Here is a 12,500-nt window from a genome sequence, read left to right on the forward strand (position 1 = left end):
CCGATTCGCGAGTCCAATAATTAATGGCTTTGGGTGATGCTTCTACGTGGCAGACCAGCGTGACGTTAGTTCCAGTTGGAGCTCCAACAAGTTGGTTCGGTACTTGAACCATCGGATGAACTGCAATTTATCACGATGTCACATATTACGATGTGTGTGTGGTAGGGGAGGGTGTGTCGGGGATGGGTTATATCCTTTCCTTTCTTCCTTCCTCTCTCTCTCTCTCTCTCTCTTACTGTCTCTCTCTGTCTCTCTTTCTCTCTCACTCGTTCGTTCTGTGTAAATTCTACTTAAAAAAGGCTAACAATGAATAACAGGTTTTCTCTCTTCAAACACACTTTACGTCTTTTATTCTCTTATATTATTCTTTCACTATTTTTTTTTTTTTCCTTATCCTTGTGATACTGCGATTGTCGTGTTATTAAAAAGATAAGAAATAATTACAAATGTTTCAATGATAATTCTCTTTTTCTCTCTTCCCTCTCCCTCTCCCAGGCCCTCACTCTCTCTCTCTCTCTCTCTCTCTCTCTCTTCAATGTTATTTTTTTTTTTTTAGTAAGGGGATTCATACGAATCGAAAGTTCTTAGTTTGATACTTTTAAAAATCAATTACTTTTCTTTTTCTTAGACTCGTACATAACCATCGTAATTTTGTGATACGAAGAAGGAACAAAGAGAGAAACAAAAAAAATAAAAAAACAAAAAAAAAGAAACAAAAGAAAAAAAGAAAAAGAAAAAACAAAAAAGGAATTGATCATAAAACATATCTGAAATTAGATCGTTAAAACTTTATCTAGAATATCATTTGTTTCATGTGTGGATTACGATGAAATATATTTTTCTAGAAAATATAACGACCGGTTGGGGGTGGAGGGAGGAGGTGGTGGGGGACACAAGTAAGGTTTCTCCGCATTCAACGATATTGCGAAACGACGAAAGACTTAAGCATAACTAGATTCTTATATAATATATTATACATACATACGTATATATGTATATATATATATATATATACACATAAATATGCATTTCTATATTCCTACTGTAGGAATACTTAACTCCCCCAACTGTATATTTTTGAATCATTATATTACAAGGAACTTACTATCTCTCTCTCTTTCTCTCTCTCTCTCTTTCTCTTTCTTCTTTTCTCTTTCCTTTTCCCTCTCTCTTTCTCTCTGAGAGCGAAAAAGAAAGAAAGAGAGTTTTTGTTACTCATTAACCATCGGGACGAAGAGCTTTCACGTTAATGAAATGCCGACAAGCCTTGACAGTCTAGCATTTAGTATGAACGAGTAATACAAGTCCCTAGATGTACGTTCTTCCTTTCGAATATCGTAAACGGCTCACGAAAAGCTGCTTAGGTTTTAACATCCTTTCGTTGGACGTTCCTTTTGACCGAAACTCGACTCCCGGTTTGCATCTTCTAACGTGAGAGAGCATTGTAATGCTCTTTTGGTTCAGAAAGGCCGCTTAACCTCTCTCTCTCTTTCTCTCTCTCTCTCTCTCTCTCTCTCTCTCTCTCTCTCTCTCTCTCTCAACGTTCTCGCACTTTCCTTTCCTATGAAAATGTTTATTAATTTCATTCGCCATTTCCTAGCTTTGATAATATATACGATCCTTTTCGGTTACACCGAATTCGTTCCCTTATTATTTTACTTGTTTCTCTATAATGTCATATAGCGTTTATATATCTTTCCTCTTTTGATATATCACGTAATCATATATATATATATATATATATATATATATATATATATATATATATTATATACAATATATACAATGATTCAAATGAAAGGCGTCCATTAGGATTATTACGAAATCTAGTGATTTTTTTTTTTTTCTTCGAACAATACCGAGACTGATTGGAATAAGTTTTATTATTTTTTTTTAATTAGACTATCTTTCGTACAAATTCGTAATAAGGTTTTAGTTCATTAATTGTTCAAAATATGATATTCTAAAGTATAACGATGTTATATCTCTTTAAGTAATCAATGATAATTGTATGTTATAATATAATTGAAATTAATAAATCATTTAAAATAAATAAAAAAAATATCTGTTTCTCTCTCTCTCTCTCTCTCTCTCTCTCTCTCTCTTTTTTTCTCTTTCTATAATTTTCTTTTTTTTTTTGAAATTGTACACAATATATATTTAATATACGATAATAATTAAAGTATTATAATATACGATATAATAATATATCATTGAAATGATTAATATAATTACGTTGAATAAAATAAAATTTCATTATAGAAGATGAAAATAATTTATCGAATAATTCATTAGCATTAGATAGATATTACTGACCAACCTAGATAACATTTTAGTAGTGCTTTCGATACAATGAAAATTGCGCTATTCTCTCTCTCTCTCTCTCTCTCTCTCCCTCTCTCTCTCTCTTTCTCTCTCGAAAATGTTTCTATTTAGGTATTAAACGCGTTCGCCATTGCGGTCGTCCATCGAAAAACAATCCATTCTCGGGGAATACTCGTGATTACACGAGGGCGTTAAATTCACTCGCATAGATAGTACGAGAACGAAATTAATTGACAAATTCTCGAAATTGCACGAAAAATATTTCCGAATAATCGAAGGATAAAATTAACCTTTGATTCTTTTTTTTTTTTCTTTTTTTTTCTTTTTTTTTTTTTTTAATCTCATCGACACTCGCAAATCGGATGATTTACTTTTTTTTTTTATTGTTTTTTTCTATCTTTTTTTTTTTTTTTTTTTTTTTTTTCAAAAATCCCTTTTCACGTAAAAAAAAAAAAATTCGTTTAGCACAGTTAGGTACAGTTTTTTTTTTTCTTTTTTTCTTTTTAGGATTATACGGACTAATTATAAAAGAGAGAGAGAGAGAGTGAGAAAGAGAGAGAGAGAGAAAGAGAGAGAAAGGGAGAGAAAGGAAAGTGGCAAATTTTCTTCTCGACACTTTCACAGAGCTTTGTACTTATCGTTATTAAAAGATAACATTACTCTAATATGTATGTGTGTGTTTGTGTGTGTGTGCGTGTGTACGTGCGTATATGTGTTACAACTTGTAATAGTCTCCCCTTAGCAATAAAGATCATGCCAGTGATACTACGAGCGAAATTTGAGCCGGATATTACATAGGTGGTAGGTAATAGAAAATTAAGATGATACTACGAGATAAGAAGGAAAAGACGTGCTTTACCAGAGAGAATATCGCTATTTTTTCCTCGATTTCTCATCCGGATTCTAGAAAGGACACAAAATTTCACGAGGATTTTATCAAATTAAATAACCCCAAGTTACTCGACAATTTTCTTTTTATATACATTACATATATATATGTGTGTGTGCGTGTGTGTATATATATATATATATATATACATATAGTATATAGAAAAAGAATGGGCCGAACATTTCTAGATGATATATAACAATCAATTACTCATTTTTGAGATTTTATAAATTAATATATTATTTGGATTATAAAATAATAAACTTTTGACATTGCTCTTTGTAATACGTGTGTATATATGTATGCACATGCGCGTGCGTGTGTGTATATGTGTACGTACGTACTTACTTGCATATATTTACGTGTATTTAGACTTGGATTATTTTTTTTTGTATTTCCTTATTTTGTCTTTTTTCCTTTCCTTTCTTATCTAATTTTTCTTTTCTTTTCTTCTCTTCTTTTCTCTCTTCTCGTCACGTTTTTATTTCTTCTGATCTCGAATTCAAAGAAGTCGAACGTAGACAGAGTGGTCGGTTTCGTGCGTCGATTTAATCGAAATCGCTTTTGGTTTTAACGAGCGAACGTAAGCCACGAGAAAGAATGGAACGATAGCCGTGCTATTAAAAAGAAGAAGAAGAAGAAAAAAGAAAGAAAGAAAGAAAGAAAGAAAGAAAGAAGAAACGAAAGTAAGAAAGAGAAAGAAAGGGGGGGAAGAAAAAAATTACAACAAAAAAAATTACAAGGAAAAAAAAAGAAAAGAAAAAAAAAAAGAGCAGAAAACAAGAAGAAAAATAGAACGAGAACGCTTTTACGGACATAGCAATTAAAAATTCGTTATCACGTTGTTGAGAAACCAAGGTACCATAAATCAATCCTTACGATACGAAACACCGAAACGACCGACACGAATATTTTTATACCATCGGTGACAATGACGTTTGTAAACGACAGTATTTCGTTAAGAAATGCGTTTTCGAGGAAATGCGATTTTCATTCTGATAATCATATCTGTGAAACATTAAGAATCCTAAAGATAGCATTGTACGAATCATTTCGAATAATTTGCCCTTGGTACGGTGATTTATAAGAATGGATAAAATGTTGTACGATTTTTTATCCGAATGAGAAATGGCTATGATAAATCATAATTTTATTCGTTGCTTTTTTTTGTGTTCTTCTTTTTCTTTTTTTTTTCTTTCCTTCTTTCTTTCTTTCTTCCTTTCTCTTTCTTCTCATTTTTTTTTCTATTTTTTTTTTTTTTTTGAGATAATCATTTCAATCGACAATCTTCAGGAGAGATTGTCTTGCGGGATAAAATTTTATAATAGTAATAATAATTATTATTATTATTATTTCGATAACGACACTAACTAATTAAATATTTATATATATATATATATATATATATATATATATATATATATATATAGATAGATACAAATATTTATATGTATGTTTAATATTAGACAATAAAAAATATAGAAAATAAAATCTCACTCGATTTCGATTCTATAAAGAAGTTTCAAAGTTTTAAACGTTTATGACGTTCATTCCAATTCATACATTATTATTATTATTATTATTATTATTATTATTATTATTGTATTCTACTATTGCAGTGAGAGAAAAAAAATATATTAAACGGCGTAGGAAGGTAAAGAGAGGTGGGTGAGTCGCGCGACGTTGGTTTTCTCTACCGCGCGAAATAAATCATTTAAATTGGAGGAAAGAGAAAATCCCTGGCTAATAGTCGTCGGTATCCTCGAGAAGGGAGAGAAAGAGAGAAAGAGAGAGACAGGAACAGAGAAAGAGAAAGAGAGATAGATAGAGTTTCTCCTCCGATGCGATTGCGGCTATGAAATAAGCCTGCGAGCCGAAACATTGCTACTCGGTAATGGGTTTCGAGGTTGACTGGTCAGCTCGTAGCCGGTGGTTTTGCTGAAAAGCAGGAGGATTTTCCCCTACCTCATCCCCCTATCTAACTCCCTACTACTACTCCGTGCCCTTCTTCCTCCATTTCTACCATTCCTACCACTACTTTATCACTTAGTACCATCACCATCACCATTGCCACCAATGCTACTAGTATCAACCCCCAAAAGCTAGTAGAACTCGTCCTTCGTGCAAAGGATTTCATTCGGAGGTTCTTCTGCGGTGATATGATAACGCGCGCGATCCTCTTTTCGTTTTGGTTACCACCAACCAACGATAAACCAACCTACGTCCAAAGATGAATTTATGTGCGTATTCGATTTGATATTCTATGGTGTAAGAAAATAAAGAGAGATGAAGAGAGACAGAGAGATAAATAGATAAATTCCTCTTTGTTTATGTACATAATAATATTGGATCTGTCAAGTGTACATAAAACCATAAATCATCGAGGGAGAGAAATCATGAATTATATTTACGTTTGAATATTATATAGATGGTTTCGAGTGGAACGATGACAAAGTCGATCACATCGAATAATACCTATTCAAATTCAAACGTCAAATTTTATATGTTCGATTTAAGAAAACAAAAGATATGTATATATATTTACTGATCAGATTATTAATCAACGTTTCTCGTTAGATTACATATGAGATAACGTGCAAACATTTATTTGTCTGTTTGCGTTTGACGTGTAAAAAAGAAAGGAAAAGAAACAAAAAAAGAAAAGAAAAAAAAAAAAAAAACAAGAAAAGAAAAAAAGTTTTGTTAATAATATCATTATTTCTGGGCGATGTCATTGAAGATTGTTTGTTACCTACTCCCATATATATATTTGCACGATATAACTTCTAAAATAAATCAAGTGAGAGAGAGAGAGAGAGAGAGAGAGAGAGAAAGACATAGGAGTTAAGAGACATTGCAACAGTCCTTCTTGATAGTTCTATGGATCAAGAAAAGATCGAACAAACCGATCGTATGATCGCTTCTACATATATACTTAACTAAACTCCGTATTCTAGAACAACGTGAACTACAATGAAAGGAGGATTTTATCAAAGTAAAGGACAAGTACTACTTCTCTCTCTCTCTCTCTCTCTCTCTCTCTCTCTCTCTTCTTCTTCTCTGTCTTTCTTCCACATTTGTATCAATAAGATTGACTTTGATCCTTCTTTAAACTATCACTTACTATCGGCTATAAGTCGTTGTTACGACTTTCTTCTTTATCGATATATAAAAATGATTAAAAAACTTGTACGTTAAATTCTACAAATAATTGCATTATTAAGAAATAGCTAAAAAAAAAAAAAAAAAAAAAAAGAACATTGCATCATACATTAATTTCGAATAAATAAAACAAATTCTATCTATAGTATATTTTAATAATTCCAAAAGAAAGAAAAGAAAGAAGAAGGCAATAGAAATTTTTCTTGAAAATAATCAATCAAATTTTATCTTCCTATTTTAAAATATCTTCATCGTTGTCTCTCTCTCTTTCTCAGTCAGACACACATACACATACACACTTGATAAAGACTATATCATTGTTATATTTTTATCAATGGTAATAACATGATACGAACATCTCGAAGATACGAGATACACGATGTGGACGAAAGCAAGTTAGCGTAACGTATTCAATGAAATTCGATTATCCTTGGACGATCTCTTAACCGAGTATAGTGGATAGGAATGGAGAGTTGAGTGGAAGAGGAAGAGGAAGAGGAAGAGGAAGAGGGAAGAGGAAGAGGAAAGAGGAGGAGGAGGAGGAGGAAGAGGAGGGAGAGAAGAGCATGGTAGTGCAGGTGCAAGATTCGTGGGCGTTAGAAGTACATCCAATTTCCGGGATAAGAATTACCTCTTTGGGTTGGATCTAAGACACGAACGAACGAACGGACTACTGACGTACCAACGTACGGATGAACGGACGCGGTGTTGGTCGGTCGTAACCACGGCTTAACTCACCATCGTCCCATCCCTTTGAAATTTTCGACCTAGAGTGAAAGAAGGGATGGTGAAAGGAAAGAAGGGAGTAGAAGGATCCAACGGCCTCGGACTTGATCCTCAAAACCGTATCAACCTGGCTTCCCCCCTGCTCTCCCTCTCCGCCTCAGCCCTCCGCTCCTATTTTCCGACTTTTCCTTTTCGCTTTTCCTTAAAACCAAGGGAAACAGTGCCTTGGTATATCGTCCTGAGAGTGTAATTTTATTATCTTTCTTCTTCCATCTCTATCTCTATATCGTTCTCTCTCGAACTCGAACGATGGCCGGTTACTATTGCAGTCTTCTAAGTTTCTATCTTTTCTTTCTTTCTTTCTTTCTTTCTTTTTTTTTTCCTCTCTGTCTCTCTCGTTTTTTTTTTTTTTTACTCTCTTTTCTTTCTTTTCCTTACGGTAAGCGACGAAACGGCCTCTCTCACTTTCTCTCTCTCTCTATCTATCTCATTTAAGCTGTATTTTACTTTGAATCTTTTCTCATACCGTATCTCCTCTCCCTCTCTCTATCTCTCTCTCTCTCTCTCTCTCTCTCTCTCTCTCTCTCTCTCTCTGTCTCGCTTTCTTTTTTTCATTCGTTCCTACCTTCCTTTCTTTCTTTTTTTTTCTTGTTTTACTTATCCCTTTGCGAATCCCCAGCGCCTTCTCGCTTCTTTCTCCACAGAGAGAAATTATGCAAAGAAGAAGACGATGGCCGTATCAGGGCGATAGCAGGACCGTTACCATTGCTGTTGCCGGTACTTTTTATTCTTCCATTGCTTCGTTTCCACTTTCGTCTTTTTTTTTTCTTACTATATATACATATATATATATATATATATATATATATATATATATATATATATATGTTTATATATAGTTGTTGGACAAGGATAAAAGGACAGTTCTATCGTAGAGAACGACTAAATGAGAGTTTTAACCCTCGACAATTACCAACCAAATATTTTTCCTTTTCTATTTTCTTCTTTTCTTTTTTCCTTTTCCATTTCGTTGCATTCTCTCAATTTCGATATTACCCCAGAGACTAAGAGAGAGAGAGAGAGTGTGTGTGAGAGAGAGAGAGAGAGAGAGAGAGAGATAAAGAGAAACGAAGAGGACAATGTGAAATGATAGGATTAATGGTATACGATAAAAGGCGAATACGCCGTCGAGTCGAGAGATCTGGATAAACAACGTACTATCTTGAATAGATGATTAATAGTATTCCTAGGATTAGGAAACAACCAGCTTGTACGGAATATCTCAAAGCGCGAGTTCTACGCGGATTATACATCAATAGATCAAATTCTCAATGCCGAGTGTATTTGCAGACAATTAACCCATTTCGATGGAATTACTGGAGTATCTGTTATGATCTGGAACTATAAATGAGAGCGAGAGAGAGCGAGAGAGAGAGAGAGAGAGAGAGAGAGAGATGTGTGTGTGTGTGTGTGTAAGTACGTGTGTGTAGATATATATTTATAGAGTTAAATGATAAAGTGAGAGAAATCGTCGAGAAATATTGAAAGCTCTCTTACTAATTATCCTCTGATTAAATTTCCTAATCGATAAAAGAATAATTAGAAATCAACTTAAACTTATCGATCATTTTTAGAATAATAATAATAATAATAATAATAATAATAATAATAATAATAATAATAATACTTACAATGCACGTGCAACATTATTCTTTTGCTAACCGATGGCGGTACTCCGTTACTGGCGATGCAAAGATAAGCTCCCATCTCGCCTCTAGTTACTTTAGATAAAACTAGGACCTCACCTTCCGCGGTTGGTGCTAAGAAATAAATTCATCAAGGAAAAGATCGTTTTGTATATTACGAATATTATAAAATATATATCCTATGATTTAAATAATTATGATTAATAATTTGTATTACATACGTTAAATAATGTATTCATGGAAAAGTTAACGTTGAAAATAAATGATAAGTCGTTCGTATTTATAATGAAATTATAAATACGTTATATTATAATTAGAGAGAGAGAAAAAGAAAAAGAAAAAAAAAAAAGAAGAGAGGAAAAGAAATTAAAATTCAAGGAAAAATCGATTATTTCCTTTTTATCTGTTTTTTTCCTTTTTTCTTTCTTTCTTTTTTTCTCTTTTCTTTTTTTTTTTTGCCTTCCTTACTTTTCGTTTTGCCGCCAGACAAGCCAGCACGAGATATGATCTCCGAGCCATCCTCTCGTTTCCAAACGATGTCTGGTTTCGGATATCCCCTAGCCTTACATATCAGCTTAGTCGAACCACCTTCCGGAACCATTAAATCGTTGGACGTTTCCTCGGATATGATGTCCGGTGGTATTACCACTTCGAGGAAGGCGCTCTGTAATTTGTGCGAGGAATTGATCATCATTTACTTACGATCTACCTGCAGCCTTAATTACGTTCGTTCCTACGTTAATTAATCAACCGAGAGGGAATTGATTATGCTCGAATGAAAGGGAGAAGAATATATATTAAAAAAAAAAAAAAAAAAAAAAAAAAGAAAAGAAAAAGAAAGAAAGATGAAAATGGAAAAAAAAAGAAAATAAAAAAGAAAATATAGAAGCATTATAGATAAGTGATAGAAACGAAAAGATTCTATCGATTCTCGCTCACCTGACTCTTCATTGGATTCGTGTTAACTTGGCACATATAAACACCTCCATCCTCCTTCCTAGCTCCCCGTATATTCAACGTCCAGGTGTTCTGATCATTGTGCGTCACCGACAGACGAGCGTTATTAGTGATGACGTGTTCGTGAATCGCTAAGATCGCCTTGGTGTCCGCCTTGATCCACGCTACCTGACCTCACAAACCCGTTTCTCAGTAATCCCTTTTCTTTGCGTTTCAAGATCAAAAGCAAATTAGATTCACGAAAAATCGTCGATTCGAGAGAAATAATAATAGTAACAATAATAATAATAATAATAATAATAATAATAATAAGAAGAAGAAGAAGAAGAAGAAGAAGAATAAAAATAATAATAATAAGAATAAGAATAAAAGATAAAAAAAGAGAGACATTTCTTTCCCGCTCCCTTCCCCTCCACCCTCCCCCTTTCCCCTTATATCTAATAAATAAATTTTGACGAGGAGATCTCTCTTCAATTCCCTCTGTACTTAGAGAAAAGAAAGAAAGCAGGATTAAAAAATATAGAGAGAAAAAGAAAAAGAAAAAAAAAAAAAAAAGAAAGAAAGAAAATCAATGAAGAAAAAAAGATATGTATTAAAAATTTCCTTCGATATATATATATATATATATATATATATATATATACACATACCAACGATCACGATCCCATCGATCGTAGAGATCTCCCATCGATCGTTAAAATCCTTTGAATATAATTCGATTTATTATACAATAGACGATAAAACGAGAAGATATGCGTGTTACTCTTTTTTTTTTTTCTTTTTTTCTTCTCTCCCCCCCCCCCACTACCAACCCCCCGTTATTTTGCCGATAAGGGATCGCGTAAAAATCAATCCCCACCTTAACCTTTTTCCCTTTCCCTTCTCAATCTCCTAGTCTCTATCCTTCTGGTCTTGTCCCCTTCGTCCCTTAACCCGCGTTCATGCACCACCACCCCCTCATTCCAAACTATCTCGACACCTCTCCCTCCCCCTTCCCCTTCCCCTATGCTCTTTCGCGTCGCATAGATATTATTGGCACGAAATTGAACTCCCCGGCAATGTCGAGTATCTGACCTCGCGTCGTTCTGAAAGGCTATCTATCAACCGACAAAAGAGGTCTGCGGTTCTTATCGATAACTCGAAAGTGGAGTGTATAGAGAGATAGAGAGAGATAGAGATAGGGAGAGGGAGAGAGAGAGAGAGGGAGAGAGACAGACAGACAGATAGAGAAAGAGAGAGAGAGAGAGAGAGAGGTACGGAAGGTAGAAAAGCCTTAACCGAAGATCCCTGGCAAAGAATAAAAAGAGAAAGGAATAGAACTGAAAGAGGAAAGAAGAGAGGAGAAGCAAAAGGAAGAGGAGGAGGAGGAAAAGGAAGAAGAGAAAAGAAGAGAAGAGAAGAGAGAAGGAGGGCCTCGAGTGTTTGGTAGTGATGGCCCTGCGAGTGCGCCTCCACTTATAATACATTATGCGGAGTATGCTAAGCTCACGTTCTCCCTCCTTTTTCCTCCTTTTTTTCTTCCCCTTCTCTTCCTCCTTCTTCTTTTTTTCCTCTCTACTCAACCCAAGCCCTCTACTCCCCTCCGTTCCCACTCTCTCTCTCTCTCTCTCTCTCTCTCCTCACCTATCAAGACCTCTTTTTATCTTACGTTTCTGCATTACAAAAAAAAAAAAAAAATAACTACCGGATGCCGAACATTTTGCACCGACGTTTCGCTTCGTCAACCTTATATCTTATTTCTTTCTTTCCTTCTTTTTTTTTTTTTGTTCTCTCTCTCTTTACCCTTTAGATAAGATGATAAGAAGACGAAGAAAAGATAAAAAATTTATAGATAATCTAAACAATCCGAAAGATTAGATCTTTCAATCTTTTTTTTTTTTTTTTTTTTTTTCAATATTGTAACACGATGTATGTACCTATATCCAAGCTACTTTAAGTTACATACTCGTATTACGTTCTAGTAATTTTGTGGAAACTCTTGATGACGGAGAAGGTGAGATGAGTGCTTCAACATCAACTTCCTCCCCCGTTTACTAAAAGCTATATACTTCGAACTTGTATCTTCTCATATTCTCTTCTCTTCTCTTCTCTCCTCTCATTTTCGTCAAAACCGCTAGGGTTTCCTCGATTATACAAAGTTCCTTCGGACGAGACGAAGGAACGACGGAATGAACGAACGAACGAACGAATGAACGACGGAACGAAAGGGTGTCTAGTTCTATCGATACTACATCGATCGAGTTGATTATGGGGAAAGGACGAAGGTACGTCTATTGTGTTGGTAAATGTATCGAGAACGGAAACGTGACACCGTGAATATTACAAAGGCTTTATATGTGAATTTCTCTCTCTCTCTCTCTCTCTCTCTCTCTCTCTCTCTCTCTCTTTCTCTCTCTCTCTTTTTCTATGCATGTATGCCTTTATAGAAAAATATCAACCAAGTAAGAATAGAATGATAATAGATAACTATAACTATAACTTTAGATAAATTATCATATTAAAGATATATATATATATATATATATATACAATAATTCGATTGTATATTTTTTTTTTCCTTATCTGTGGTTTTTATTTTTTTTTATTATTTTTTTTTTTTCTTCTTTAATTAAATTACTCGAATAGAACGGAGAAAACAATATTACGAATATATATTGAAATCAATTCTCTTTCCTCTTGTAATTACCAATATTGCACGAATATTTAGAGAAATAGAAAGACAGAGAGAAAGAGAG

The 12,500-nt window shown here is 34.0% G+C and overlaps 1 protein-coding gene across 9 annotated transcripts in view; it reads right to left on the minus strand.

Annotated features, from left to right (window-relative positions):
* The window catches only part of LOC124431324 (lachesin-like), a 136,612-nt gene that overhangs the window by 5,688 nt on the left and 118,424 nt on the right, over positions 1–12,500 (minus strand). For all 9 annotated transcript variants that reach the window (XM_046979086.1, XM_046979093.1, XM_046979084.1 and 6 more), the window contains 4 exons: positions 9,748–9,933; positions 9,277–9,472; positions 8,794–8,922; positions 1–120 (listed from right to left, as the gene is read on the minus strand). In XM_046979086.1, coding sequence (XP_046835042.1) covers positions 1–120; positions 8,794–8,922; positions 9,277–9,472; positions 9,748–9,933 — 631 coding nt within the window. The remainder of the gene's footprint in view (positions 121–8,793; positions 8,923–9,276; positions 9,473–9,747; positions 9,934–12,500) is intronic.

The sequence above is a fragment of the Vespa crabro genome, chromosome 21 (genome assembly GCF_910589235.1).
Source record: "Vespa crabro chromosome 21, iyVesCrab1.2, whole genome shotgun sequence".
Taxonomy (NCBI): Eukaryota; Metazoa; Arthropoda; class Insecta; order Hymenoptera; family Vespidae; genus Vespa; species Vespa crabro.